Source organism: Aristolochia californica, unplaced genomic scaffold (assembly GCF_029961685.1).
Source record: "Aristolochia californica isolate CCGP_79_NKW_82.1479 unplaced genomic scaffold, dmAriCali1.0.hap1 SCAF_4, whole genome shotgun sequence".
In the NCBI taxonomy this organism is placed as follows: Eukaryota; Viridiplantae; Streptophyta; class Magnoliopsida; order Piperales; family Aristolochiaceae; genus Aristolochia; species Aristolochia californica.
In genome coordinates, this window is record NW_027182103.1 from 45,745,560 (window position 1) to 45,773,513 (window position 27,954).

The following is a 27,954-nucleotide window of genomic DNA, read 5'->3' on the forward strand; positions in this document are numbered from 1 at the left end:
GTAATACCCAGTGCCGAGCCTTGTTGTGATCTTCCCGTCCTCCACTGCTTTAACTTTCATTTTGCAATTGCTGGGAATCACAGCGATTGGAGGAAAAAAAAAGTCCAAAATGGCGGAACCAAATCAGCTCTCCGTCTGTATTCTCAACTCCCTTACTTTACCTATCACGGGAAGCCTCTCCGAAGCCTTCGTTTTTCTCTATATAAACAGTGAGTGAGAGCGCCATCTGCGTCCCACTACGAAGACGTCAGGCGAATCAAACAATGGATGCAAGTGCAACTGATGAGGGTCAACCACAGAGCCAGTGTCAACTGACGATCGAAATCCCTTCTAAACCCTCGTGTAGTATTGATTCTGAAGCGCCCAAATTCCTCCCCTTCCTGACAAGGTTTCATGCGGGTTACTTCAGAATAAGTTTCTCTCTATGCGGACAAGCTTTGCTGTGGAAGACCCTCAACCAGCCAACGCAGGACAACGATACCCTCCGCCTCATCTTCAGAATTCTACCCGAATCCGCTTTTTTCCTTCTCTGGTTCGTCGCCCTCGCCTGTCTCGTCTCACTATCTCTTCTCTACCTCCTCAAATGCTTCCTCTATTTCCGTGCAGTCAAAGCTGAGTTCTGTCACCACGTCGGAGTCAACTATCTCTTCGCGCCATGGATTTCTTGGCTTCTTCTTCTCCAGTCCTCCCCTTTCTTTGGACCTAAACACAGTTACTATCTCGTTCTCTGGTGGGTTTTCTCGATACCCGTTATGGTTCTGGATATTAAGATTTACGGCCAGTGGTTTACCAAGGGGAAGAGGTTTTTGTCTGCGGTTGCGAACCCGACGAGTCTACTGTCCGTGATAGGGAATCTGGTAGGAGCCCGGGCTGCTGCAGAGATGGGCTGGAAGGAGTGTGCCGTGTGCCTGTTTTCTTTAGGATTCGCCCACTACCTGGTTCTGTTCGTGACGCTTTATCAGAGGTTTTCAGGGAGCAATCGGCTTCCTACGATGTTAAGGCCGGTTTTCTTCTTGTTTTTCGCGGCACCTAGCATGGCGAGCTTGGCCTGGGTCTCTATATCAGGGAACTACGATCAGCCATCAAAGATGCTTTTCTTTCTCTCGCTCTTCCTCTTCGCGTCCCTGGTAAACATACGACAACGATCAGATTAATTAGATTCATGAACAAGAGTAAATAGCGAAAATGAATTTCTCTAATTAACCAGACAAGAACAATTCCAGCCAAACAAAAGAATCATGCAAAAGATAAAATACAAGAAAGACACCTTCTGAAAAGAAAAAAAAAGAAAATCACCTTCAATCAGACGACATTGTCCCTACTTGCCCCCACTGCAAGAAGCATGAAAAGCTATAATAGTTTTTCTCCCATGGAAATTATTAAAAAGAGGCATCTTGTTGGACCATGAAAGGAGATCTCATATCGCAAACTTAAACGAAGCTTTCAAGTACAGCAAAATATTTTCAAATCGATGTCTCAAGTCTCAAGTGCTGAAAATCTGAAAAACTTTAAATTAACTGCACACTTATAATGGATTTTATTTGTATATGTGAAGCAGGTTTCGAGGCCGAATCTGTTTAAGAAGGCGATGAAGAAGTTTCACGTTGCATGGTGGGCGTACTCGTTTCCTCTCACCGTCTTGGCACTGGCTTCTGCTCAGTACGCACAAGAGGTGAAAGGTGGCGTCGCCCATGGGCTAATGCTCACCTTATCTGTGCTCTCTGTTCTCGTCTCCTTCGCTTTGCTTGTTTTCACCATCATTAACACCAACCATCTGTTACAGAATGATGATCCGGTTCTTTCTCCTTCGACGCCTCATTCACCAGCTACGGCTTATAAATGACTTTGTTGTCTTTCTGACCTGTAAATCTTTTTTGCTCGCTTTGCTTACCTAACTGTACATGGAATGAATCAGAGCTTTGTCTTCTTCTTTTTTTGTGATCAGAACAGCTATTATTCCCAAAACAAAATAGAAGATTCACAACAGAGGTGCAATTGAGGAATAAGAACGCTTAACGCGTCCATGACAGCGTTCGTTCCAGATTAAGACAAAAGAAAAACTTAGGGAATGAAAGTAACCGTTCAGAATTACACAAAGCTAGTTTATGGGACAAACAATGACATTGCATTTTCTTCTTGTTTTATCTTTGTTTTTCTTGTCTTTTAAAAATTCGAAAATCCCCCTTTTTGGACACAATCGTTAACAGTATTTTAAAACAAATATCTTTCTGTCATGCTTCCTTCCATTAAAAGACACTTGTCTGTAATATGTTTTTATGAACCAGATGAATGAACTTGAACAAGGATCTCTCTCGTTGTTTTAATGTATTCTCCACAAACATTATCCGAATCCGTAATAAATGCGTAAAGTGATCTACCTTCCCCAGCAATGTCTTTCCTAAGCAATTGAAACCGTAGTCGTCTTCTATCCCAATTAAGATCAGACAGAATATCCTTCGTTTGCGCTGCTCTGTAAACACGGAGAATCCAAAGTCCTTGCATATCTCAAATAGTCTCGTCCATTCCAAGTATGTTTCTTGACGTGCACATCCGCCATTAATAATCCTACTCACTACTGTTTTACACTTTCTCAACAACATCAAAGGGAATAACAAATTAGCAGAGTACAGAAACTCGTTTCACTTGAAAGCGATGATTACCTAATGAAATTGGTTCGTAAGTTCAACCAATCTTCGGCTTATTTTATATTTCCTATTTGCGTCGTGGAAAATGACACAGCCGATCGACTCCACCGACGCGAACACCACCGGAACCAGACAGAACCAGAGCCTGTCTTGATGATAGTAACATCTCCCGCTCTTTGACCTACGACTGGAATTGGATTGCCAGAACGAACAATGTTCCGCGATCAGAACAAACTCAACGAATACGCTATGGGCTATGGTCTATGACCAATACGCTATGGGCTATGGGCTATGGGCTATGGGCTAGTTAAGATCTTTTTCATGACTTTTTCGAGCCTCGCGAGTATTTGTCCCCTGCGAGCGTCTCTGGCTTGCCTCCCACTCAAATGCGCGGTTCGTCGTTTGATTTGAATCCTGCCCAAACACGCCCCCGCATACATCCTCGTCACTCTTCGTTCCTACTTCTCGAGCTCGTCAAACCACGATTCAGTAATTCACACAAAATGGTTTCTTCTAAGGTGAGCGAAATTTCACTGACCTTTCTTTTTTCTGCTGTTTCTTAGCTGTTAAGATTTAGTTCATAATTCGTTCGTCTCTGTGATTTACATAGGGGAAAACGAAAGACAAAGATCTTCGTGTAGATCGAAACCCTGTCGCTAACAGTAAGACATGTGACCCTTTTCTATTACATGATTTTTTTTTTTTGTAAGTTTTTCATTTTTATTTTTATCTTTTCTGGTTCCTCTTTCACATCTGATTTTGAGATGACAATAGAAGTCATGGATTTTAAAGTGTACAAGGAGAAGATTAGTGGGCGCTCTCGCAAGCCCTTGGACCTCGGCAATGGGTAATTTATTGGGTGATTTTGTTGTTGGCTTTGGCCTGCTATTTTATTTTGATTTTTTTCCTACCCCACGCTTTCATTGTCCAGGACTATTTCATCGAAGCCTTCGATGCTCCCAAGGTATATCGACTACCAATATTTTGATTCTATCTTCAGTTTGTAAAATATATCGTATGTTGAATATCTTTATTTCTTTTTTATATATTTCAATTAAAGGAAATTGGGACAAGCAAATGTAGGCCTGGAGAACCCTGACTCAAAGGTTTGTTTGACATCTGATATTCCTTTTTCCTTTTCAGAACCTCGTTTTCTTCTTCCTTATTACACTCACACGCACAACATATCAAACTTTTTCTATAATTTTTTCTTTCGTAGAGAAATGGCGGGAAAATGGAAAACGTGATGGACAAGAAAAATGGCGCTGCAGGTTTGATGATACCGTTGTAAACTGTTACTTGCATTCCACGTAGCATATCTTTCTTTGTAATGTTTTCTTTCCACTCTTTTAGGTGTACCAAAAGGCAGGAGCGGCAGAAAACCACTGGCTGATGTTAGCAATACTAGGATCTCCTCTTCAAGGAGATCTATTGGGTTACCTAAACCAGTGTCAGTGAAAATGAAAATTTTCTTTCGTTTTAGGAAATGCCATGTGTTCATATTTTACTTGTGATATGGATTTCATATTATTTTGCACGTGAATCATAATGCAGGCATGGTAAAACAGAGAGAGGTGTATCGTTAGATGGGTAAGTCAATGAATCAACGTATTCATAATAATGTTTTTCTATCAAGTTATTGTGCTTTTTTTTTCTTTGCTATTTCTCATTTAAAGTTTTGTTTGTATCTTGACTCATCCTAGTAGAAAGAGGCAGAACAACAGTTCCATTGGATTGAGGTGGCACACTAATTCTACTTCCAATTATATGGTCCAAGTTTAGTTCCAATAACCTTTTTTCATTCAAACGCTAACTGAAGTTATTTTATTCGTGTACATTGATAGGTTTCCTGTGAGAAAAAGTTCCGTTGCCACCAGCACCTTGTCAAGGAAATCTTCTAAGGTTTCAAGTACATTCTACACTCAAGTTTTCAATTTTTCAGTTTATAGTCTAATGTTGCCAGTAAGGAGGAGAAATTGTGAACTTCCCTCTGAACTAGATACAGCAGAACAGTCAATATTTTCTCTTATTTTTAATCTAAACAATTGTCTCAATGCATGATCATATTGATGTAGTTTTGTCTCTTTTTTGGGTCAGGGTGACAATGAGACTCATATTCCTCAAAATGATATTTTGTCAAGTAAAGGTGAATTTGTTTCATTCTATCCGCTCATCTTCTGACAAACTTTGGTTCCCTGCACTTTATTCTTTATTCTCTTTTTATTCTTATATGCCTTAAGTGTGGAGCTGGTTGAATCATTTCAAAATATCAGGTACTGCAAAATTTCGAATTTATTGCAGTAATGAGAAGATTAATGATGGGTAACTTATTGGCTTTTCCTTTCATTTCTTTTGTTGTCATTTTCTATGCAAACATATGGAGTGTTTTGCTGCACGAATGGGTAACATTTGTTGTTTTTCCTTTGGTTGGCAGCACGGCTGAAAGTTCAATTCCTTTGTCCACAAGGTAAGTTCACTCATTTCTGTATCAGATGCTTAATTTTTATGTGCACATCATCTTCCTGGTTTATTAATGTTTTGAGCTGGTGAAAATACCAGAAATCCTGAAAAGAATGTTGGCAAAGTTTCTTCTACTGGTGAGAATATGCCTTTCAGATAATCAATGTCTACCTTGCTAGCTTGTATAGATTATCTTCTTAGAATTTGTTCATTGTCTTTTTCTAAGTCTGTTTTGTTTTCCTTTCACTGTAGTAGTTAAAGTTAGGGTTCAGAGGAAAGTGTTGGTGGAAATCAACAGAAGAACCAAAAACAGTCTGAGCAGAAATCACTTGGTTGATGACATCAAACTGAGGTAGGTGAGCACTAGGGTATATTTTTCTGCGTGCATGTGGAAAACCTATGTTAAGTTGCTCGGCCGCAACTAATGAGAACAGTGTGCATGATGTTGCGGTGGCCAGCCCATGCCTTCAGTGCCTTTTTTCTTCTTCTAGAAATCATTATAGAGCTCCTGCTTACTAGCTACAGCTCATATTGACTTGAAAAAAAAAGAAAAAAGAAAAAAAAGAGGCAACCATCGTACTCTGTTTCATCTAAACTAGCTTGTCTGATTAGCTATCTGACTAGCAGAACTGTCAGGGAACCTTGTTTACAGTGCAATATCACTTTGTTTTTTTTTTTTTATAAACATCAGGATTGTAAGCTTGTTTGTAGTTGTGAGTGTAATTGACACTTACAAGTCCTAAGTGCAGAAAGTTTTGTTTCTTGTTGTTGCTGACCTCTTTGCCACCCTTTTGTACATGAATGCTTTGGACGAAAGAAATCAAACTGGAAAAAAAGAGAGGTTGACAGGGTATGTATTGGATCTTGCTCTTTAATTTGTTGAAATGCTTGATTAAAAGCATCATAAAGTCCTGATAGGTGTGACTAATGCCATAAAAAAAACTCTTTTAAGTTATTCTTATGGCATGTGTGCTAAGAAGCATCATCTAAGAAGTTATTTCATCGGTCAAGAAAGTTCAACAGTTGAGCAGTTTAACTATGCAAAACTAACAGCTTTGACATGGATGGGGTAGATAGTGGTCTTTCATGGTACGAAAATAATTCCATGGATCATTTGATGACAATTGTCATGAGACATTCTTGATTCTAAATAATTGGCTAAGGACTCTCTAAAAGCTTCTCTTTTTGGCTTATTGAACCATTTATTTTTATAGATATATTGACTATAAATGAGCTCTTTCTGTATTCTGCTCTGGCAATGCCTTCCTCTTGTAAGATTTAATGGTTCTTTTCATCGCATAGCAAAACCTTGGCTTGTTACAGGGAAAGTTACATAGGCATGCTTCTTTGAGAGCCAAGGGGGAAATGTTCTAATCTCTTTCATTCTAGATCATTGTCATCTTTTATCAGTTTGTTTTAATATCCTCCTCCCTATGTGCTACCTGTGATGGCAGGCATTTGTTACCTGCTAAGAATGACAAGATGGATGGAAATGCATCATTTAGACTGCCGGTGAGACATTTCACTGAAGTATCAACCTTTTAGTTTCTAATTATTTCTTATTCAGCTGATTTTTTAAAAGTTGAAACAAAAAGAGGTATCTGGTGATGTGAATGAGCTACAGATATGTGGAAAGGGAAAGCCCTACACAATGGGATAGAAGCTAGAAGTTTACAAAATTTTAGATTTATTAAAATGAAAACTTTAGGATTGAAATAAGTTTCAAGCTTTCTTACATGGGTTATTGGGTCTTGGGGAGAAAGGGCATAGCAAGGGAGTTCTTGAGTGCTTGTTAAATAATATTTTCATTTTAATTGAAATAAAGTGATGAACATATTTTCATGTCTATGACCACTTTTGTATTATTTTAAATAATTTGCATTTTCGTCCAAAACTTGTGAACTATTCACAACATTACTTGTTGTAGGTGTTTTTGATTTTTTACATTCTTTTTGTTGAATTTATGGAAAATACATACTTCATTGACTTTTTATAAACAGAGTACTTGAACCTCTATTTATAATAGAGGAAGGTAGTATATTCCAATTAAAATAAAACTACCATTGTCCCAATTACACCCAAACTATAACACTTAAAGATAAGTCCTAGCATAATTAAATAACTCAATATAGATAAAAGACAAACATAACTCAAACTAAAACTCTTCTTGGACGTGACCATAAGATAAAGATGCTTTTGTGAGTCCTTCTTGATCTTCCAACTTATGTGATAAGGATGCCAGCTCGTGGTATTCATGGTGGGTCCTATTTCTTATGGGCTTGGGCCCATCTTGTGGGTCTTCCTTGGTCATGTGGGCTTGGGCCTTATCTTCCAACACTTTTGTTCTTTTGTATGCCACCCTATTTTGTTGTAGATTGTGTAACCTTGTTCGGATTTGTTCAATCTCTACTAATTGATTGAAGCACATGATGACATTCTCTGTTTCGGCAGCTATTATAGTTCTTTTCTTTTTTATTTCTTCTAATTTTCTTAAATTTAATGATTTCATGTCTTTCTCAAAAAAAAAAAAAAAAAAAAACTAATGATTTCAATGAATTATCCAGACAACAGGAAAAATTATTCATCAATATTCCAAGCCTGGTGTGACTTTAAAGTCCAAGGCCATGATACACAATGAGAAGAAAACAATTGCCAATGGATTTACTGCTGGAAGTTCATTTATGAACAAGCTGAAGAAAGAGGCAACGGAAACTCGTTTTGGTAATGCAAGTGGTAACGTGACTACAAATGTCTTTAAACCCAATAACAGGTGTCGGAAATCTTACACTTCAATGCTAGTTGAAGGATCCAAGGTAAGCAGTTAATATTGTTTATGGTTTTTTATATTAGCCATTATTAAATTTTGAAGTGTTGTATGATCTCCACAGAGTTCAAGTGATTGTGAAGAAAATTTCAAACGGAGAGATCTCCCCAGCATTGATGATTCCAGGAATCATTTGGAAGTTGCTGAATACGTAAATGAGATTTATCAATATTATTGGACCATGGAGGTGATCCTTGCACTTCTTCTCTCCATTCCTTTTATGTCCCTTTTTGTAAAAGTACTTTTTAGAGAATTGAAGGATTTGAAGAATATCTCCTTTAGGACGATGTTTCAGACATTCAGTTTATTTTTGTCTGGTTTTAGTCATCATGCCTGTACTAATGTTGCTTGAAATGATAGACACACTATCCTTTGCTGGCAAACTATATGACTGTCCAGACAGAGTTAACTTCTACCATGCGGGCTACCCTGGTCAACTGGCTAATAGAAGTATGTCGTTCGCTTAATTATTACTTTTTATGGGCAGCTTTTAGTAACATGAGAAAAAAAACTAATGTACCAGGCGGGTTTTGTTTCTGTTCTAGGTACATCTGAAGTTTGAATTGATGGAAGAAACATTGTTTCTAATGGTAGAACTGCTGGACAGGTTTCTCTCCTTGTTTGCAATAAAAAAAGATGAAATGCAGCTGGTCGGTATCACTGCTCTTTTATTAGCTTCCAAGTATGAAGACTACTGGCACCCAAAGGTTTATAAATGTTTTTGGGAACTGTTGGTTTTTATCAAATTTTTATTGTTTGAGCAATTATACTCATCTTACTTCTGTTGTTTGCATCTTTGTCACAGATAGGTGATTTGATTAGTATCTCATTCGACTTGTACACCAGAGACCACGTGCTTGCTATGGTGTGCCTTCTAATTTCTTTGTTTAATTTTCTTCATGGGAAGACACCTGTGATAGGATAATAACTTGCCATCTTTCATCAGGAGAAGCTCATGCTTAAGAAATTAAAGTTTCGTCTGAACTTTCCAACCCCATATGTTTTCATGCTACGATTTTTGAAAGCGGGCCTGTCAGATAAAAAGGTGAATCCTAAGCGATCTTGCAATTGGTTTCCTATACCCATTTGTCACAAGATTTTACTAAAGATATGCTTGCATTTCTTACCAGGTTGAACATCTGGCATTTTACCTGATTGAGCTGTGCTTGGTGCAATATGAGGCATTGAAATTCAAGGCATCCCTGCTATGTGCTTCGGCTATATACATTGCTAGATGCACCTTACAACTGACTCCAAGGTGGACAGAATTGCTTATCGAACATACCCATTACGAAGAATCCCAGCTGAAGTATATTTGTATTTAGTTTCTATGATTAGCATTTTGAATGTTGCTCATGAATCGACCACTCATTGTGTACATGACTACTAATCGATATGCAGGCCTTGTGCTGATTTGATATTGGGTTTCCACAAAACTGCCAGAAAGGGCTCCTTAAGAGTTACCTATGCAAAGTACCTCGTCCCTGAACGTGATGGTGTTGCAAAGATTAAGCCCATCGATAACCTTCCTGTTTGATTCTTGTATGACTGCCATGAGCTGCAGGTAAATTTTTTTATGTACATATGATGATAGAGTCACTGAAAAATGCTATCTTGTGTTACTTCTCGTTTTGATTGTGTCAATAGAAACTGATACATGCACATACTTTGTATGTGGAAGACCTGATTCGGTTTGCTAATCGAACTCCTGGTTACCCTTCCAGTAAGGGCGAGAAAAGTTTGACTCATAATTTTAAAAAAGTTTGAATAGCCCATTAATTTCTACATTGAAGCTCAGTTGTTTAGGTTACATAGATCTATCGTTGTATGGCAGGTCCAAGGTTCTCCTAAGAATATCGTGCACGAAAAGGCATAGATACTCTGTTTCAATAGTTGTTGCAGGTGTGAAGCCAAGTAGACAGTTCCAAAAGAGAAAATCAAAGGATACAATTTAAAATTTTTGGCCTGGAAGTATCAAGGGATACTAGAAAGCTGCAAACGTAACGATGAGGCCCAAGATATGAAGTAAGCACAAGTAAAGAATCAGTACTTGCTGTGGTAGGTCTACGAGCTTTCTCGCATTGAATAACTCCACATGCATAGGGTTTTGAAGTTCCAACTTCTCCCACAATATATAGTTGAAAATTCTGGTTTTAATCTAATCGTTCTGTCGTATCCAATTTGTGTATTGGCTGAATTAAGAAGATGGGGAGGTGGGTGTCAATCATTTCATGAGAAGGATGTCATTTGAGAGCTACGGGACGGTAAAGGCTTCTCATGCAGATCTCACTGCCAATTCTGATACAAAACCATTGCTCTTTCAGCACATCCCCGCCTCATCCTCCATGTCTTGTTGCTGTGAAACATAAAAAAAAAACTCAATTTGAGCTCTTGGTCTGCGTTTATCGTCATCAGCAGTATTAGGTAGCCACCGGCTTGTGCTCCGTTCAATATTAATCTGTGTAAGTCGACAGAAGCTTTCCTCCCTTCTCACATCAAGCCAGAGAATAAGCCGGCATATTTGTCAAATTTAATTTGAGCATTTTTGTGAAGCTTGACAAACATATACTTAGCTTTTGTTTTATTAGAATTGGTCTTTGATAAGTTTAGCTCACATATTTTAATGGCTTACTGTCACTGATCGAGCCCTGTTAATCCTTTCTCTATGAATAAGAAGCTTTCCAGAGAAGCAAAATGCATTAAATTCAGCATCTATTTAGGAAGCTGATACAAACTTCCCTGTCAATAGCCTCAGTCACCTTGTCAACTACATGTGTGATTCTCGCTATACTTGTTGCCTTGGCAATCCCTGCCACCTCTCTCTCCGGTACCAAGTGGAAACTGGGAGACCGGCAAGAACGCCACCGCCTTCCCTATAGCTGGTTTTAAAGGCACAAATTCTGGTGTCCTCGATTTCGGAACCATCATGGTGACCGACGACGCGCCGACAGAAGGGCCGGAGAGGCACTCGAAGGAAGTCGGCCGGGCGCATGGCATCTACGTCAACTCCGCCCTCGATGCCTCCGACCTCCACTTCCTCTTCTCGGCGGTTTTCACCAATAAGAAGTACAATGGGAGCGCCCTTGAGATTCAAGGAGCCGATCGGTTCTATCTGAAGCAGAGAGAGGTGTCTGTTGTGTATGGGACTGGGGCTTTCCGGTTTGCTAGAGGCTTTGTGGTCCTGGAAACCGTTTATCTCCATCTACCAGGCCTCGACGCTGTCATCAAGTTTAATGTTGCGGTTCTCCATTACTGAATCGGTTAAGAAAAGAGTCAAGGTTGTTTATTCATAATGAGGCCATGATTAAACCTGATTCCATAATTACTCCTTATAAGCAATAAAAAATAAAAATGAAAAGCTGTTCATTTCGTTCTTGCCCATGACCACGTGGCATGTTAAGCTTTTCTGAAAAGATTCTAGATCTATGCACACGTACGGACAAGATTTATCTCTGGATGGTCCCGGATTGATGATGGTTACAGTATCCGAGTCGTCTAGGACCTTCGAGCACCATCGCCCTCTGCTCCAGAATAGTGTCGAATCATCTTCCTCCCTTGAAATAACCTCAATCGCATCACTCCTCTCGGTGAATCATCTTCGGAGCAGCGCATTGGAAATTTGATCGACGAAATCGTTTCGTGAAGGGTTTTCAGTAGACTATTTTTTTTCTTCTTCTTCCATTCTTAGTTTCTATCCAAAGGTCTGTTTATAGACAATCGAAGAGCAGTATTCGTTTTTGTGCATAGAAAGGAGCCATGAATCCGGATAAGTTTACCCACAAGACGAACGAGGGTCTTGCCGCAGCCCATGAGCTTGCCATGAACGCTGGGCACGCTCAGTTAACTCCCATCCACATTGCTTCTGCTTTGATTTCCGACCCTAATGGCATTCTCCGCCAAGCAATTGCCAGTGCCGGCGGTGGTGATGAGGCTGCCAATTCATTCGAGCGAGTTCTTAATCTAGCAATGAAGAAAATCCCCTCACAGCATCCTCCCCCGGATGAAATCCCTGCTAGCACTTCACTCATTAAGGTTATTCGCCGCGCTCAGTCCTCCCAAAAATCCCGTGGGGACAGTCATCTGGCTGTCGATCAGTTGATCCTCGGCCTCTTGGAAGACTCTCAGATTGGTGATTTTTTGAAAGAAGCTGGTGTGAGCACGGCCAAAGTAAAGTTGGAAGTGGAGAAACTGCGCGGAAAGGCAGGGAAGAAGGTCGAGAGTGCGTCCGGCGATACCAACTTCCAAGCATTGAAGACGTATGGTCGAGATCTCGTTGAGCAAGCCGGGAAGCTTGATCCCGTGATCGGGCGGGATGAGGAAATTAGAAGGGTTGTCAGGATTCTTTCGAGAAGAACAAAGAACAATCCAGTTCTCATCGGAGAGCCTGGCGTGGGGAAAACCGCTGTTGTAGAAGGTCTTGCTCAGAGGATAGTCCGCGGTGATGTGCCGAGTAACTTACTGGATGTGAGATTGATTGCGTTGGATATGGGTGCCCTGGTTGCGGGGGCCAAATACAGGGGAGAGTTTGAAGAAAGGCTTAAAGCTGTATTAAAAGAAGTCGAAGATGCTGAAGGAAAGGTCATTTTATTCATAGATGAGATTCATCTCGTCCTTGGGGCAGGTAAGAACACATAACCTCAATCGTGTTAGAGACCAATTTGTTTATTGATTTGACATTGACCTCCAGAGTTATAACCAATTCGCTGTTTTTTTTTTTTTCCATTTCAGGCCGGACGGAAGGGTCAATGGACGCGGCAAATCTGTTCAAACCAATGCTGGCGAGGGGTCAGCTTCGATGTATCGGAGCCACCACTCTCGAAGAGTATAGGAAATACGTTGAGAAGGATGCTGCATTCGAACGTAGGTTCCAACAGGTTTATGTAGCGGAGCCTAGTGTTACAGATACAATCAGTATCCTTCGTGGTATTAAAGAGAGATACGAGGGTCATCATGGCGTTCGGATTCAGGATCGTGCTCTGGTAGTCGCCGCCCAGCTCTCGAGCAGATACATCACTGGTATGCTCGCGACTTCATACCTGACAGTCTTAGATATTCAACTTTTTCTTTGCGTTAATATGGTTTTATTTTTATCTCCTTGGAAGAAATTTGATTGCTCACTGATAATTTCTGGTACCTGAAGGGCGGCACCTTCCTGATAAGGCTATTGATCTGGTCGATGAAGCCTGTGCAAACGTGAGAGTGCAGCTGGATAGCCAGCCTGAAGAGATTGATAACCTTGAAAGAAAGAGAATTCAGTTGGAGGTTGAAATGCATGCACTAGAGAAGGAGAAGGATAAAGCCAGTAAAGCTCGACTTGTGGAGGTGAGTACCCTGAGGGAGGTGACCTTTTAACTTTAATTTATCGTAATGGGAGTTTAGCTTACCTGTAATGCTTTTTCAGGTTCGCAAGGAATTGGATGATTTGAGAGACAAGTTGCAGCCGCTGTTAATGAAGTACAGGAAGGAAAAAGAGAGGGTGGATGAGATTCGAAGGCTGAAACAGAGGAAGGAAGAGCTTATGTTCAGCTTGCAAGAGGCAGAACGAAGAATGGATTTGGCCCGTGTTGCTGATATAAAATATGGAGCTCTTCAGGAGATAGATACTGCTGTAGCAAAGCTTGAAGGGGATACAGATGAGAATTTGATGCTGACGGAAACAGTGGGACCTGATCAGATTGCAGAGGTATGATCTATGGTTGCATTGTAGCATTACCCAAATTACATCTCTGTGTATTTTAATTGTTCAGTGGTGAATGGGTGCTCACAAATATGCTTTTTAACTTTTTGACTGCAGGTGGTTAGCCGCTGGACGGGTATCCCAGTAACCAGGCTTGGCCAAAACGAGAAAGAGAGATTGATTGGTCTTGCGGAGAGGCTGCATAATAGGGTAGTGGGTCAGGACCAAGCAGTAGATGCAGTTGCAGAGGCTGTGTTGAGGTCACGAGCTGGGCTAGGCCGGCCTCAACAACCGACGGGATCGTTCCTCTTTCTGGGACCTACTGGTGTCGGCAAAACAGAGTTGGCGAAAGCGCTTGCTGAGCAACTGTTTGACGACGAGAAGTTGCTGATTCGGATTGATATGTCTGAGTACATGGAACAGCACTCTGTTGCGCGACTCATTGGTGCGCCTCCTGGGTAAGTAGCTCCTTCAAATCCAGGTTATCCAGTGTTCTTGTTGTTTTTGGTGGATCAATGGCCTAACATTTGGGCATGTACAGGTATGTCGGTCACGAAGAAGGTGGCCAGCTGACAGAGGCGGTGAGGAGGCGGCCCTACAGCGTGGTTCTGTTCGATGAAGTGGAGAAGGCCCATGTCTTGGTTTTTAACACCCTTCTTCAAGTTCTGGATGATGGTAGATTAACTGACGGGCAAGGGAGGACGGTTGATTTCACCAATACTGTGATCATCATGACTTCGAATCTCGGAGCAGAGTATCTTCTTGCCGGACTCAGTGGGAAATCTTCTATGCAGAGTGCTCGGGATAGAGTGATGCTAGAGGTACGTAATTTAGAATCTTGGATGAATAGATTGGTTTCATGGTGGAGTCTTGTTCAATTAGACGTTTTTTAGAGGAGCTGGATGTTGAATTTCTCCATTCTCCGTGGCATTTTGTTTGACAGGTGAGGAAGCACTTCAGGCCCGAGTTACTGAATCGTCTGGATGAGATTGTGGTCTTCGATCCTTTATCTCATGAGCAACTAAGGCGGGTTGCAAGACTTCAGATGAAGGATGTGGCCGCTAGACTAGCAGAAAGGGGGGTGGCTCTGGCTGTCTCTGATGCTGCTTTGGACGTTGTACTGGAAGAGGCCTACGATCCGGTAAGTATATCAACATTGCTTTGATCGCTCCGCGATTGAGACATTAATGTCATATTGTACTGAAATCGGTGATCTTTTTATCATCTTTTACAGGTCTATGGTGCGAGACCCATAAGGAGATGGTTGGAGAAGAAGGTGGTGACCCAATTGTCGAAGATGCTAATCAGAGGAGAGATCGATGAGAACTCCACTGTTTATATTGATGCCGCCCCGAGCATGCAGGATTTAACTTACAGGGTAGAGCGGAATGGGGGGATGGTGAATCCTGCCACTGGGCAGAAATCCGACATTTTGATTCCGATACAGAACGGGCCAAGAGCCGATACTGCAGCCCAGGTGGTGAAGAAAATGAAGATCGAGGCAGACGAAGAGGAAGACGAAATGGAAGAGTAGAGCAGGGGAGGCCACTTGGTTTAGCGCATGCTTTGTTTTGGGAGAGACAGGACCTTCCTTTCCATCCAAAATGTTTGCTTTTTTCCTCAACTTGCAGATGTTTGGTGCAGGTTGGACACTGTCTTCACTTGGTCAAGAATTTCATGAGATAAATGTAAATGTAGCAGGTTCATAAATCCTGAAACTTGTGTCGTTGTTGAGCATCTATAATCACTTCTTCTGATTTGATTTCAGAAGTGTTGATAGGACTGGTGTTACTCAGAAGCATTGATTTGAAATAAAAATTTCCTGAAAAACGGGCGAATTTAAAGAGGCTAATTCTCTTTTGTTAGTTTCTGGGTCGGTACATTAAGATAGTTGAAGAATCCTTGTAAAGTTTCCTTGCATCCCAGACCTGACCTTCCATGGAGTCAAGAGCCTACCTAATTTTAAAGGCTTTTCCATCATTACAAAAACCATTTATGGTCCACAACTACGAATTAAAATCTCACTGATGTGATAGAAAATATAATTTTTGCATTGGAAGACTGAGGCTCTTTGCCTTCAGCTTTGATTCTCCAGGACATTATAGTGGGTAAAACTTGTTTTATAGACGCAAGACCCCAATCATGGAAACCTTGTTTTTCTACACCTCTTCAAAAGAGTAGCACCTCTAGCACTGAAAAGAAAATTAGGTAACATAATCCTTTCAAAAGGTCCTAAAAAACAGTGACTGAGACTGATCTGCTGTAGGAATTAAAGAAATCATCTTCCAAGTATTTGACGCCAGTACAGTGAAAATTGCAAAAAGTATCAAGCATGGCTCCTACATGTTCTTCTTCCCATCAGAGTCTGAAACTTCATTCTCAGATACTTTCTGTTTCTTTGATGAGTCCTTGTCTCTCCTTGCAACCTCAGATTCCAGTTGCTTGATCTTCAACCTCAAACTGGTATTTTCTTCTTCCAATTCTTTTAACTCATCCGAGCCTCCACTCTTCCCATCTTTGAATCCTCTTTTCTCTGTCTTGGCAGCCTCTGCATTCTTTCGAAGAGCACGGAGTTCTCTGAGGTAATGGTGGGCTCGATCAATTATTAATGCAAGCAACAGTACAAAGCCTGGTTCATTAACCTAGATCAGTCAATGACTTTCAGGCAAATTAGCAGATACAAAATAACAGCAGAGAGTAAGGCTAACACCACCAGTATTAAAATCAACAAATGAATGGTGAAAACTCAACTAAAACTTAATGACAGCATTTAACCTTAAACAAAAAGATTGTAAAGACAAAGAGAAAAATATTATCCTACTTTGTTTTACATAACCCTTAGAAATTTACACCACTTCACCATGGAGGTCATGACGAAGAAAAGGTCTTATTGAATCTCCAACAAAGAGATTCTGCCACCACATGGCTGGACCTTCTTCAGAGGTACGAATATTTAAATGGAGACAATCCTCGCCAAATTATTTCTGAAGAAGCAAAAACACTTAAACATACTATTAACCTCCTTATGACACCTTCAATCTCCACCTGTGTCCTAGATAATACTATTCCCCTAGTAACAATGATTGTGTGTAAGATTGTAAAACATGAACCAAGGCTTAAAAACGAATCCACCAAATCTTAAGAATGATTAAGACCATCTTTACAAGCAACCTGTTTCTTTACTATGTGCCTTTCGTGTCCGCTTCATCATAAAAAAATAGCACTTCTAATGAAGCAGTGAAATCCACCACAATCTTCTTCACCTGTGACTTCTTTTGTATTTTGTCCTCGGCAAAGATAATTGTCAAAAAAATAAAAATAGTTCTCCCCAGCTAACATTTTCATCAATTGGACTGACATAGCTTAACTTCCATGAAGGAAGACACTGTTCGGAGGGTGATAAACTGAAGGAGACATGCCTCACAATATACTAATTTGTGAAGCTCGTGTTAGATACAAGTAAAACATTCCGAGTCCCAAAATTTTTGAGAAGCAATCAAGAAGTAGGAATAAACGTCTCCACATCTTAAATCCATGAGGTGATTCCCTAACTGAGCTGATTTTCACCCTAAGGTTTGGTTCAGATAATTCTGTAGGATGTGCTAGTGAAGGTTCAGATAGTTCTGCAGAATCTTTCAGCGAAGGTTCAGATAATTCTATAGGATGTGCTAGCGAAGGTTCAGATAATTCTGCAGGATGTTCTAGCTAAGGACAGCAATAGTAACTGATAAACGCTTAAGTATTAAGTTCTTAAGTTAAGATGAGTACACTTCCAGGGAAACTAACTCAGAACCTGCCTTTATCAAATATGATTTTCCAAATATCAAGATAACCCCTACCCGAACTCAAGCCTTTTGAAGAACATCTTACTCCAAAAGAAAAGTCTTCAAGGACGTATCTTTAAAAGAATTCACTAAAACTGCCACAAACGAGAGAAGCTCATAAGTTCAGGCCTTGCATCGCGACATTCTTTTGTAAAACCCATGACATTTCAAGTCAGTGCGTTTCCTTCATATAGAACAGAACGGATCCATTCAAATACCCTCTACTGGGAAAGCAATCTAATTATATCATAAAACTACTACTCATATATTTTTGCTGATTTAATATCATTGGCAACCAAAAATTTAAAATTCATCATGATCTTATTTTCCGATTGAAATAATTGCAGCTCGAAGGGATCGTTGCAAAATCTTACAGTTCCAATCAATTCAGGGTATAAACAAATGAAGACAAGGAAAGGTGAGAAGTAAAGCGCACCCATGAAAGACACTTCGAGAAGGTTTTTTCCGAAGATGACCTCATCAGTGGGAGTGAGGCTTCCGGAATCAAAAGCCCGCTTCTGGATCTCGGCGATGCTGTAAATGCTGGAGCACATAACCATGAAAACGGTGGCAGCGATGGTCTTGACGACGATGGGGCCTTTTCCCCGCTTGACCCGATCCAAACCCATGAGACCAAATTTCTTAAAGGGGTTTTTGAGGAGAAGAAGCATGATCAAGGCCGTTTCGGCTACCAACACGTAAAAGAGCAATTGAATCATCTTCGAACGGGAACACGGAACCTCAGGAAGTTGGAGAACGGAGTGGAGGGAGATCGTTGAAGGCTGATTTTATCAAAAGATCCCCAAAAGAGTTAGCTACCAGATGAGAGAATTTAAGGAAGCAGCGGGCCCACTCGGAACGCGGGTTTGGAATATGGATCCTCGTCGGCCCTAGGAAGAGAAGACCACCAGAACAGACAAAGGACGCGGACAGGAGAACTTCAGAAAAGCGATAGAAACTAGAAGAAGAAAGAAGAAGAAGAAACAAGAAATGGAGTCGCCACTCCCCAAGACGCACGTCTTCGTTTTCTGCCCCCGTCCACACTCCATCCCACGAGTTAAGAATATATCGTGGGCCGTAATGGTTCAACGGGAACGTTCGATCGACTACAGTTACACTTGACCATGATCCATACTGTCCAGATACCGGTACAGCCCATGGCAAAAGAGCAAGCTTGAGTTCAACGAATGAATTCCCCTCTTGTACTGAAAATCATTAATAGATCGCCATGAGAGCTTTTAGTTGAAATAGTGAACTCGCCGATGTGAAAGATGAGTTGATCATTCCAACTTTTATTCTTTCTCTAGAAATAAGTCTTACAAATGCAGTTTACATCTTAACCGATTGAACCCGACTTGGGTGTGGCAGCTTGATAGGGTCAATAGCCAGGGTTTCAAAACACACATTAGACCTTTGCGAGCAGAGGTAGAGAGCCCCAGAGGGAAAAGAAGCCATGTAAAAGGCTAACCCTCCGACACCAGGCAAAAAGAAACTCGCTTTCCACCACCCCCAACTTAAAGAAGGCCAAGGGAAAGAGTAACGGAGAGGAATCGAGGATCTCTCACAGCAGAGATTACTAATAGTCTGATACTAATCTATAGAATATTGAGCTCCTTGCCTTGAATTTCAAGGCTCCCAGGCCTTTACAGCCCCACATCGCCCCAACTCTTACAAGGAAAGAACAATACCTTGTGTTATAAGAACAACAAAATAAGCCTGCCCATCATCCCATCTTACTGTCCCAAACCAAGCTTTCTCTCTTCTTCTCCAAGATAACCACTCTCGATCACCGCCTTCTTTGCATCCCTTTTAACCCACCCAAAAATTTCTAGTTGTAGACCGTGAAGACCAAATCTGCCTCACTAAAATGGCCGATAAGCAGATGAAGCCCGTAGCAGGTGGTCTTCTCTTTCTCAATCTGTGTATGTATGCCGTTGTTGCGGCTATTGGTGGATGGGCTCTCAATCACGCAATCAACCATGGTTTCATCATTGGTACCTCTTCAATATCTCATCTTCCTCTCAAAATTGATTGCCATTTTTTGCTTTGGTTTTTCGTCTTCTGATAGTACTGGAATGTTGGCTGATGATGACAAATTAATTAAACTCTGCATGCAGGTCCTCAGCTTCAGCTTCCAGCTCATTTCTCCCCCATCTACTTCTCCATGGGAAACGCAGCCACTGGCTTCTTTGTGACATTCGCGTTGATTGCATCAGTGGTTGGAGCTGCATCAGCCATTGCTGGCGTTAACCACGTCCGCTCGTGGAGCTCCGACAGCTTGCCGTCTGCTGCTTCCTCGGCTATTATTGCATGGGCTCTTACTCTTCTTGCCATGGGGTAAAGCTAGCTCCAGGCTTTTGATTAGATTAATTAATGTTCCGGGATATATAGCTTTGAATTTTGATTTTGATATGGCTTCCTTCTCTTATTTGTTCCGACATGCAGTTTGGCCTGCAAGGAGATTGAGCTCCGCAACCGGAATGCTCGTTTGGTAAGAGCCCCAATCGCTTTTCTTCTGTGTCACACTACAGTCTCTAGATTTTCTGCAATCAACCCATTTTTTCTTTCTCCTCTTAAAACAATATGAGTGGGCTTTGCAGAGAACTATGGAGGCGTTCGTGATCATCCTTTCGGCAACACAATTGATCTATATTTTCGCAATTCACGGAGCAGCAAGAACAAGGAGATAGAAACCGAAGGAAGTTGAGTTTGCAGAGTGTTGTTAACCTCGATTGTTTCTTTTCATGTTTGCTTCTCTTGATCGTCGTGCTGGAGGACATGCCTGGCATCTCTGATTAATTTGGTTGTGTGATTATATCACGATTTGATGTAATAAATATAGGTTTTGTATGTAATATGCTAGTACTGAGTGTTGTTCGTTTTCCTTCTCCCAAATTGAAATTCATGTAAATGGTTTCTTCTTTCCCTAGTCCTCTAGTTTGCATGAGGAATCCAAAGTTTCAGAGCTTCGTCTACACGATAGTGAATATGTCTCCTATTACAGAGAAGCAATGTATCACGCTCTTCAGGTCAAGAAGCTGTCTTCTCCGCCAAGCTAAAGGAGAAAAATGAAGTACTTACAGAGATCTCTAGAGTGAAGTGAAAGACTTGAATTTATATAGCCACAAAGAGTTTTTGCCAGAAATGCTAAATAAAATCACAAATAGCAAATGAAAGAAGAGGCCAAAGATGGAAACACAAAATTGCAAGGACACACAGTGTAAGTTTTTCCTTTACTAATATAAAGGATTATAGACAAGAAGCAAAGGGAACCCCCTTCAACCATAAACCGTCAATCAAAATAGGTTTGATCACCACCACCTATGCACACCCAAAGAAAGATCAAACAAGAAACACGAAAAAAAATCTAACAAACAAGAGAAAATCAACCAATAAAAATTCAAATATTTGAAGATCTTCCATGTTCAATATCAATCTCATACTTGATTCTAATCGTTAACTTTGTGATTATAATTATTATTGAGGAACAGTAGAAAAACACAAAAAAATAATTACAAACTATGAATAATTTTTAAATACTGTAACAAATAAATGATAGAAAAATATGCATTGACATTAACTATTCCAACAATAGGGATAGAGGTAGTTTGACACACATGTACCATCTAGCTAAGGACGCCTATAGAACCTATTCACCTAAATAACTGAAAAAAAAAAGGGAAAACAAAGAAAATGCTCCCTACAAGTTAGAGCCACAAGCATGGTACTAGAAACAAAGTAGAGAAACCCCCATTTTGTTTTAAAACACAGTGGAAGACACATAGAACCATAAGAGAACAGACATTACTTCTCCTGTTGCACCCTTCCCACTCACGGCAGATTAATGTACTGAAATTGACAGTTGTTTAAATTTGCACTCCAAATTGTAAAGCTAAAAGAGCAAAGAATCATTAGGGGATCAAGAGTTTTTTCTTTCGAGTTAACTATAAGACAGCCACCCCTTCAAAGCTCATTACACGTAGGTGTGGCATCGAACCGAGCCGGTTCATGAGATACCTGAGCTCAGCTAGGTTCGATTCGCGAGCCGAGCTCGTGAACTTAACAAGGGCTCGGGAGTTGGGACTGGGAGCCGGGAACGAGCGGGAGTCGTCTTCGATTTCTTCTTCCCCTCGTCTGCTGTCGCCGATCCTTATTATCGCCAAGCCCCTCCGTCCACTGTTATGGCCGCCTCCTTCACCATTGAGTTCGCGTCGTCTCAGTGGAAAACCAAAGACCTAAGTAAGGGGAAAAATATCCTCCCCCCACCCACGAAGACATTGTGCGATTTCACACGTGTGAGATTACAAACTCATAAAAAAAAATTATTTCTTGAACTCCGGTTGTCTCTTTCTCAACACTTGAAGAGACTCAAATTGTTTGAGGTACTCTTAATGCTAACTCCACTCAAGTTTTTCAAAAGAACAGATTGGTAGCATTTCAGAAATAGTGTTGTATGAATCCATGCTCCGAAGAAAAAAAGAAAATGGGCATACCATTAAGTCAACCAAAACTATTTTTCTTAAACTTTTTCTGTTTCCATGATTTAGTTTTCTAGTCTTTGAATCAAAATGATCTGATTGAGTACAAATGCACAAAAATAGCGTTGCTTTTCAAATGAATGTTTTTGTGTTTGATTATTGAATAAAGTTTATACATAATTATACAATTTTTATGAATAATTTTATGCATAGTGTATAGATAATTTCATACAGGGTTAATATATAAAGGTTATGTCTAATTTTAAGTAGAAGTTATGCTCGATTTTATGTAAAATATATGCATAGTTTTATATATAATTTATTTGACTTATATTTTATGCAAAGTTTTAAATATAGGTTAGAGCTCCAACTCGAAATCGGTTAAAATTATTAGGTTCGAGCTCGAGTTCAAAATATTTAAATTAAACTCAATTCAAACATAGGCAGGTTCAGGGTTTGCGATGACACTCTTAATTACACGTGAGAATTTTATTATCTACTACTATAGAGGGCCTTTTGAGGTCCCAATAGCTTTCATGACAGCGATATTCTATTTGGGGCATCACAGCAGCTTATATAGAGAAGATGAGACATTCTCTGTATTGTAACCCATGCGCATCTCCCTCGATCACGTTAGATTAGAGACATTTCCCCCGGGTCCCACATTTAAGTTGTTATCCATAATTGTCAATAATGGACAATAATCCGTCGATCTCCTAAAACTAAAATGCAAATTGCGAAAGATTCCCGCTAAAAATGGATTTAGTCATAGACGTAAATATTCCAAGCATCGCTTGGATGACACGCAATCCGAAGGCTTGTAAGCCGTAACATAATGGAAAAAACAAACACGAAAAACGGCCCCGCCTGGACGTTCTTTTCTTCCCAGATTCCTGATAAAGCGACCGAGGTGACGAACCGAGGTGCCGAACCTCGTCACCCCCATTCGTCAATACGACAAGCCTTATCCTCATCCGTCAGTTTAAATCAAACGGCTGAGTTTCGTCTTTGCAACCGACCTCGAGACCGGTTGTTGAGGCCTGAGGTGTGGGCAAGGTGTTTGTCCTCGCTGTCCCCCTTTTCCTCTCTCCTTCCTTTCCTATTTCTCATCGTCCTCTTCTCCTATCGCATTGACTCGTTTCCTCCGCGGTTTCTTCCGGTGGTAAGGTGTTTCTATAGCTGCTACTGGCTTCAGTTTCTCTAGTTGTATTCCCTTCATTTTGTTTATTCTGATTTTCCTGTCTGCAAAAAGGGTAGTGCTCATTGTCCCATTTTTTATTCGAGGAAGAAGCCATATGGTATCATAACTTTTTAATGGATTTTCGGAGGTTATCTAAGCAGAGGAGATTGTGCTGTTTCCTGCTGAGATTGGGGGGTTATGGGGATTCCAATGGTGTTTTTACTTTCGTCTATGATGATAATTTGTTGCATCGATTGTCCTTTTTGGATTCTGGAATACCTGATTTTAGTGAATTTTTTTACTTTCGTGAATACGAACAGGTCCGATGGGAATCAAGTTGGAAGTGCTCGCTATCTCTTTGTTTCTCTCGCTCCTTTTGCTTCCGTCCTTCGCTCCTGTTTCTGCCAATGGATTGTTCAGAATCGGGCTGAAGAAGAAGCACCTGAGCCAAAACGATCATCTCGCTGCACGTGTTGCATCGCAGGATGGAGAGAGGCTGAAAGCTTCCATTCGGAAATATGGTCTTCAAAATCTAGCTGGGAGTCTGGGAGATTCCGATACTGATACAGTGTCTTTGACGAATTACATGGATGCACAGTACTTCGGAGAGATCGGTATTGGTACTCCTCCTCAGAAGTTCACTGTGATATTTGACACTGGTAGTTCGAACTTGTGGGTCCCTTCCTACAAATGCTTTTTCTCGGTAAGTTGGCCAGGTCTAATCTCTCGTTCCCTATATTAATTAAATTTGGGAAGGATGTAGACAGTCGTCGTATAAACTTTGTCATTTGGCATTTGACACAGGTTGCCTGCTACTTCCACCCGAAATACAGGTCAAAGGATTCGAGCTCCTACCAGAAGAACGGTTTGTTTCTACCTCTACACTCTGCAATTTCTTCCTTCATTTGATTAATTTACTCCCATCTCCCCCCCCCCCCCACGCACACACACACACACACACACACACACATTGTATTTTTTACTAAAAGTGACCTTACTAGTGACTGAGTTAACTGAGTAACTGGAAACGTCGATCTGTTGTTTCAAGACTGCTTGATGTGGTTGTTCTTTATTTGAGCAATAACATTGGCACCTCAGATATCCTTATTTTGACTGCTATCCTTGTCTACGTTCGATCATTTGTAATTACCTTAGAATGGAATGGGTGATACACTTAGTCCGGATGACGTGAGAATGTCCTAGATGTCTAAATTGGATAAGCTTCTTAAAGTTCTGCAGCAGCATATCTGGCTGTTCTTGTAACCCATTCTTTTGTTATTTACCTAGAACGTCAAGTTATCAGTCCCGTCTTACATTGTTGTGATACTGAAATCTTTTCTATGCAATTTGAATATTCTTTTGTTTTGCTATGATCTTGGATAACCTACAGTCTTCATGCTAATTGTGTGAAAGAGAATTTTTATGCGTTTTGTGTGATTGTGACAAGTAGTAGTGCAGTTAGGTAATTCATTGAACTCTTTTTTACTCTATTCACTTACGTATTTGATGTTGCCTACATGTTTGTTTTTAGAAGGCTTGTTTGTGCTGTTGTTTGTTATTAATGTGACTTGTATTTTGTTCTGATCTTTCCCAGGAAAATCTGCTGATATTCACTATGGGACTGGAGCAATCTCCGGCTTCTTTAGCCAAGATAATGTTAAAGTAGGAGATATTGTTGTGAAAGATCAAGTGAGTGACATTCAAAATGTTCTTTGTATGGCAGGGCGGACTAATTTTCACTTGTAGCATTTACTGTATGTATTTGCATATATGGTGTTCTCACACCAGGGATTCATGACAGGAATTTATTGAAGCAACTAGAGAGCCAAGTATCACTTTTATAGTTGCAAAGTTTGATGGTATCTTGGGGCTTGGATTCCAGGAGATCTCTGTTGGAAATGCCGTTCCATTGTGGTATGTTATGCTTAAAGACGAAAGCTTCAACCTGCTGTTTATTGGTTTTATATTACCAGGAACGAAAAGTGCATATCTACCTGTGAATAAGTAAAGATGAGAGCTTATAAATTTAACAGGTACAACATGGTCGATCAAGGCCTTATTAAGGAACCAGTTTTCTCGTTTTGGTTCAACCGAAATGCAGAGGAAGAAGAAGGTGGTGAAATTGTTTTTGGTGGAGTGGATCCGAACCATTACAAGGGTGAACATACATATGTTCCTGTAACCCAGAAAGGTTACTGGCAGGTATTATTGTCTACTATAAAAATATATTATTATTTGTGTGGATTGAAACTTTGGCTCAATGGCCATATGGGGGATTTCTAGGGTGTGAGGTTTGTGTTCAATTCTCACTTGGGAAAGGGTTTCACGTGTGTAACCAACATTAAAAATAATATTTATTACATATGTAACCCTGACATGCAATGTAAGTTGCACAATGTTCTATTAATATTGCAACTCATGTTTTTTAATCTACCATTTCAGTTTGATTTGGGAGACGTGCTTGTTGACGGTAAAACAACTGGTAGGTATCCTTTAATTCTTAGTTGGTAACTCATTTCAAGTGCAATGGTGTAGGTAGTGCCTTTTTTTGTTGAATTATTTGTAATGGAAGCTTTTATTAATTCAGGATTCTGTGAAGGAGGTTGCTCAGCTATTGCAGACAGTGGGACTTCATTGATTGCTGGTCCTACTGTATGTTTGAACATTTGGTTCTCTCTTTCTCTTTCTCTCTCTTTATATATATATATATATATATATATATATGCTTCTGCTAGTTTTTTTTTTTTTTTTTTTTTCATTTTACAATCTTTGAGGATCAAATCGGAATTCTTTTGCAGTTTGTCTTATGTATTCTAAAATATTTTTTGTGGGAATCTTAGGTATGGGCCATTTTTCCATACCTGATGCATTTGCTTTAAGAAGTATATGAACTTTCTCCTTTTGTTGTACTATTTAATGTAGTTCTGAACCTGGCATTTGCAACTCCACTTGATTTCCTGTGAACTTTAAATGTTTTTTATACTGCTTGTTATTTTTGTGGTTCTCATTCACCCACTTTTCTTGAGTTGGTCAATGCATGAGACCTAATCCTGGTTTGAGTCCTTGGAGGCTGTACTGATTGCTTGTCACTGATTGTTAGAATTTCTCGTAATTACTTATTTTCAGACTATTATTGCGGAAATCAATCATGCCATTGGAGCCCAAGGAGTTGTCAGTCAGGAATGCAAAACTGTTGTTTCACAGTATGGTGAAACAATTATGGAATTGTTGTTAGCTGAGGTATGTTTGACATATAGATGCAAATGTCCTCATTTTTGTTTTATGGCAAAATAGTCTTATTGATGATTTTTTTTGCTGTGACAGACATCACCGAAGAAAGTCTGCTCACAGGTTGGTTTATGTGTCTTTGATGGAACTCGTGGTGTCAGGTTAGTGCTGCACCTTTTAATTACTTATTTTTCTGAACTTGCACTTGGATTCTAGCAAGAACAGTGAATTCTATGTTCTACTTTTTCAGCATTGGCATTGAGAGTGTCGTGCATGAAAATGATGGAAAATCTGTCGGTATGAGGGACTCGATGTGCTCTGCTTGTGAGATGGCTGTTGTGTGGATTCAAAATCAGCTTAGGCAGAACCAGACACAGGATCACATATTAAGCTACATAAACGAGGTGATGTAACTGATGTAGTTCCACAGATCTTCTGGTGGATGATTGAACTCAGGATGATCTGCACCGTAAATTTACTGCTGACTTATAGCCTCTCATTGTCATGTTCAGCTCTGTGATCGGTTACCTAGCCCCATGGGAGAATCTGCTGTTGATTGCAATGGTCTTTCTTCTTTGCCTAGTGTTTCTTTCACCATTGGGGGTAAAAAGTTCAATCTCACGGCAGAACAGGTAAAGACGTCAATCCATCCTCACAACAAAAGCCTTATTTTGTGTTTGTTCTAATAAAAAGTTGGAGAGCTATATCTGACTTTGAATGATTTATTTTTTGGTTTGTGGCTCCATTTCTTGTTGAATTAGTAGAAATTTGAATAACTTCTGGAACTCTCATTCCCAGGTAGATTCATCTATTCTCACAGTTGTCAAAGATGCATTTGATAGTGAAGCACTTTGTAGTCTTTTGACATTTCATTGTTCTATCAGACTGGAGTATATTTTGCTTTGTTTTATTATGTTGATCATTCTAACTTTATTGATGTTATTGATTGCATGTGGACTCCATTCTGTTCTATCATTTACTAGCTCCATTATGGATAGACGGAGGAACTTCTTTGAAATTTATCCAGAAGTATAACTGAGAGTATTGTTGGTTACTAGGCTAGGCATTTCTAGGGGGTTTTAACTTTGGTATCCTGCTGCATCTTTACTTTTAAAACGAATGGGAAGACGGGTTTTGTTTTGGCATATAATTGAGCTTTTGTTTTTAATCCTACAAATTATGGTGAGCAGTACATCCTCAAGGTGGGAGAAGGGGCTGCTGCTCAGTGCATTAGTGGATTTACAGCTCTTGACGTGCCTCCACCCCGTGGCCCTCTCTGGTATTTAAAAAGCAGTACAATTTGCTAAAATCTTTGGTTGGGTGGGTCTTTTCTTTGCTTCTGCCCTTCTAACGCAGATATTGCATGGCAGGATTTTGGGAGATGTCTTCATGGGAGTCTACCACACGGTGTTTGACTACGGCAACGCGAGAGTCGGCTTTGCTGTGGCAGCATGAGTGTTTTAGTTCCGTTTTCTTCTGTTCATGACGTGTCTACTTGATAGAACTGAATACTACGCTTTGCTTCCGTTGTTTCTTTTTAGTGACAACTATCGTGTACATAGACATATGTTATAGACAAATATGCAGGATGATGCATACCTTCAAAGCGCCTTCACATGGTGCGTGGTGCTGTCCATT

The 27,954-nt window shown here is 40.2% G+C and overlaps 7 protein-coding genes across 16 annotated transcripts; 6 read left to right on the forward strand and 1 right to left on the reverse strand.

Annotated features, from left to right (window-relative positions):
- The first annotated feature begins 263 nt into the window (after nucleotides 1-263).
- Nucleotides 264-1,843, forward strand: LOC137963460 (S-type anion channel SLAH4-like). The gene is made up of 2 exons (XM_068810577.1): nucleotides 264-1,127; nucleotides 1,559-1,843. The coding sequence occupies exons 1-2, from the start codon at nucleotides 264-266 to the stop codon at nucleotides 1,841-1,843; spliced, it is 1,149 nt and encodes a 382-aa protein (XP_068666678.1).
- A 1,226-nt stretch (nucleotides 1,844-3,069) lies between these two features.
- On the forward strand, nucleotides 3,070-10,487 carry LOC137962362 (putative cyclin-B3-1). Of its 8 annotated transcripts, none has more exons than XR_011115120.1 (27): nucleotides 3,070-3,163; nucleotides 3,256-3,307; nucleotides 3,420-3,492; nucleotides 3,577-3,609; nucleotides 3,706-3,751; nucleotides 3,865-3,916; nucleotides 3,999-4,095; nucleotides 4,200-4,235; nucleotides 4,349-4,384; nucleotides 4,490-4,547; nucleotides 4,743-4,791; nucleotides 4,919-4,967; nucleotides 5,080-5,112; nucleotides 5,205-5,242; nucleotides 5,358-5,457; nucleotides 5,923-5,955; nucleotides 6,560-6,617; nucleotides 7,670-7,918; nucleotides 7,994-8,116; nucleotides 8,290-8,379; nucleotides 8,475-8,636; nucleotides 8,735-8,794; nucleotides 8,876-8,974; nucleotides 9,060-9,238; nucleotides 9,331-9,493; nucleotides 9,764-9,987; nucleotides 10,135-10,487. XR_011115120.1 is itself a non-coding variant. In XM_068809179.1 (26 exons), the coding sequence occupies exons 1-25, from the start codon at nucleotides 3,149-3,151 to the stop codon at nucleotides 9,464-9,466; spliced, it is 1,956 nt and encodes a 651-aa protein (XP_068665280.1). In that variant the 5' UTR covers nucleotides 3,070-3,148; the 3' UTR covers nucleotides 9,467-9,493; nucleotides 9,764-10,487. The 8 variants fall into 8 exon arrangements, 6 of the variants coding, with proteins under 6 accessions (XP_068665280.1, XP_068665285.1, XP_068665284.1 ...); XR_011115121.1 differs by having other exon boundaries at nucleotides 10,254-10,487; XM_068809179.1 differs by having other exon boundaries at nucleotides 9,764-10,487.
- Nucleotides 10,488-10,855: 368 nt separating this feature from the next.
- On the forward strand, nucleotides 10,856-11,185 carry LOC137963461 (dirigent protein 1-like). The gene has a single exon (XM_068810578.1). It carries the CDS (start codon nucleotides 10,856-10,858, stop codon nucleotides 11,183-11,185), a length of 330 nt encoding a protein of 109 aa, XP_068666679.1.
- Nucleotides 11,186-11,470: 285 nt separating this feature from the next.
- Nucleotides 11,471-15,449, forward strand: LOC137962790 (chaperone protein ClpB1-like). The gene is made up of 8 exons (XM_068809862.1): nucleotides 11,471-12,550; nucleotides 12,658-12,945; nucleotides 13,070-13,251; nucleotides 13,331-13,612; nucleotides 13,724-14,064; nucleotides 14,148-14,427; nucleotides 14,550-14,747; nucleotides 14,841-15,449. Exons 1-8 carry the CDS (start codon nucleotides 11,686-11,688, stop codon nucleotides 15,138-15,140), a joined length of 2,736 nt encoding a protein of 911 aa, XP_068665963.1. The 5' UTR covers nucleotides 11,471-11,685; the 3' UTR covers nucleotides 15,141-15,449.
- A 187-nt stretch (nucleotides 15,450-15,636) lies between these two features.
- LOC137962775 (uncharacterized) lies at nucleotides 15,637-18,455 on the reverse strand. Its single transcript, XM_068809843.1, has 2 exons — nucleotides 17,867-18,455; nucleotides 15,637-16,235 (listed from the first exon to the last, which is right to left on the reverse strand). Exons 1-2 carry the CDS (start codon nucleotides 18,147-18,149, stop codon nucleotides 15,946-15,948), a joined length of 573 nt encoding a protein of 190 aa, XP_068665944.1. The 5' UTR covers nucleotides 18,150-18,455; the 3' UTR covers nucleotides 15,637-15,945.
- A 728-nt stretch (nucleotides 18,456-19,183) lies between these two features.
- On the forward strand, nucleotides 19,184-20,227 carry LOC137964024 (membrane protein PM19L-like). Its single transcript, XM_068811285.1, has 4 exons — nucleotides 19,184-19,424; nucleotides 19,548-19,767; nucleotides 19,876-19,921; nucleotides 20,031-20,227. Exons 1-4 carry the CDS (start codon nucleotides 19,298-19,300, stop codon nucleotides 20,118-20,120), a joined length of 483 nt encoding a protein of 160 aa, XP_068667386.1. The 5' UTR covers nucleotides 19,184-19,297; the 3' UTR covers nucleotides 20,121-20,227.
- A 2,716-nt stretch (nucleotides 20,228-22,943) lies between these two features.
- On the forward strand, nucleotides 22,944-27,952 carry LOC137961865 (aspartic proteinase-like). 3 transcript variants are annotated; one of them, XM_068808471.1, is made up of 14 exons: nucleotides 22,944-23,075; nucleotides 23,409-23,791; nucleotides 23,893-23,953; nucleotides 24,683-24,777; nucleotides 24,890-25,002; nucleotides 25,122-25,290; nucleotides 25,531-25,570; nucleotides 25,676-25,740; nucleotides 26,215-26,328; nucleotides 26,413-26,477; nucleotides 26,567-26,720; nucleotides 26,829-26,948; nucleotides 27,507-27,595; nucleotides 27,687-27,952. In XM_068808471.1, exons 2-14 carry the CDS (start codon nucleotides 23,414-23,416, stop codon nucleotides 27,769-27,771), a joined length of 1,548 nt encoding a protein of 515 aa, XP_068664572.1. In that variant the 5' UTR covers nucleotides 22,944-23,075; nucleotides 23,409-23,413; the 3' UTR covers nucleotides 27,772-27,952. The 3 variants fall into 3 exon arrangements, with proteins under 3 accessions (XP_068664572.1, XP_068664571.1, XP_068664570.1); XM_068808470.1 differs by having other exon boundaries at nucleotides 22,944-23,070; XM_068808469.1 differs by lacking the exon at nucleotides 22,944-23,075 and adding an exon at nucleotides 23,208-23,301.
- The last annotated feature ends 2 nt before the right edge of the window (nucleotides 27,953-27,954 follow it).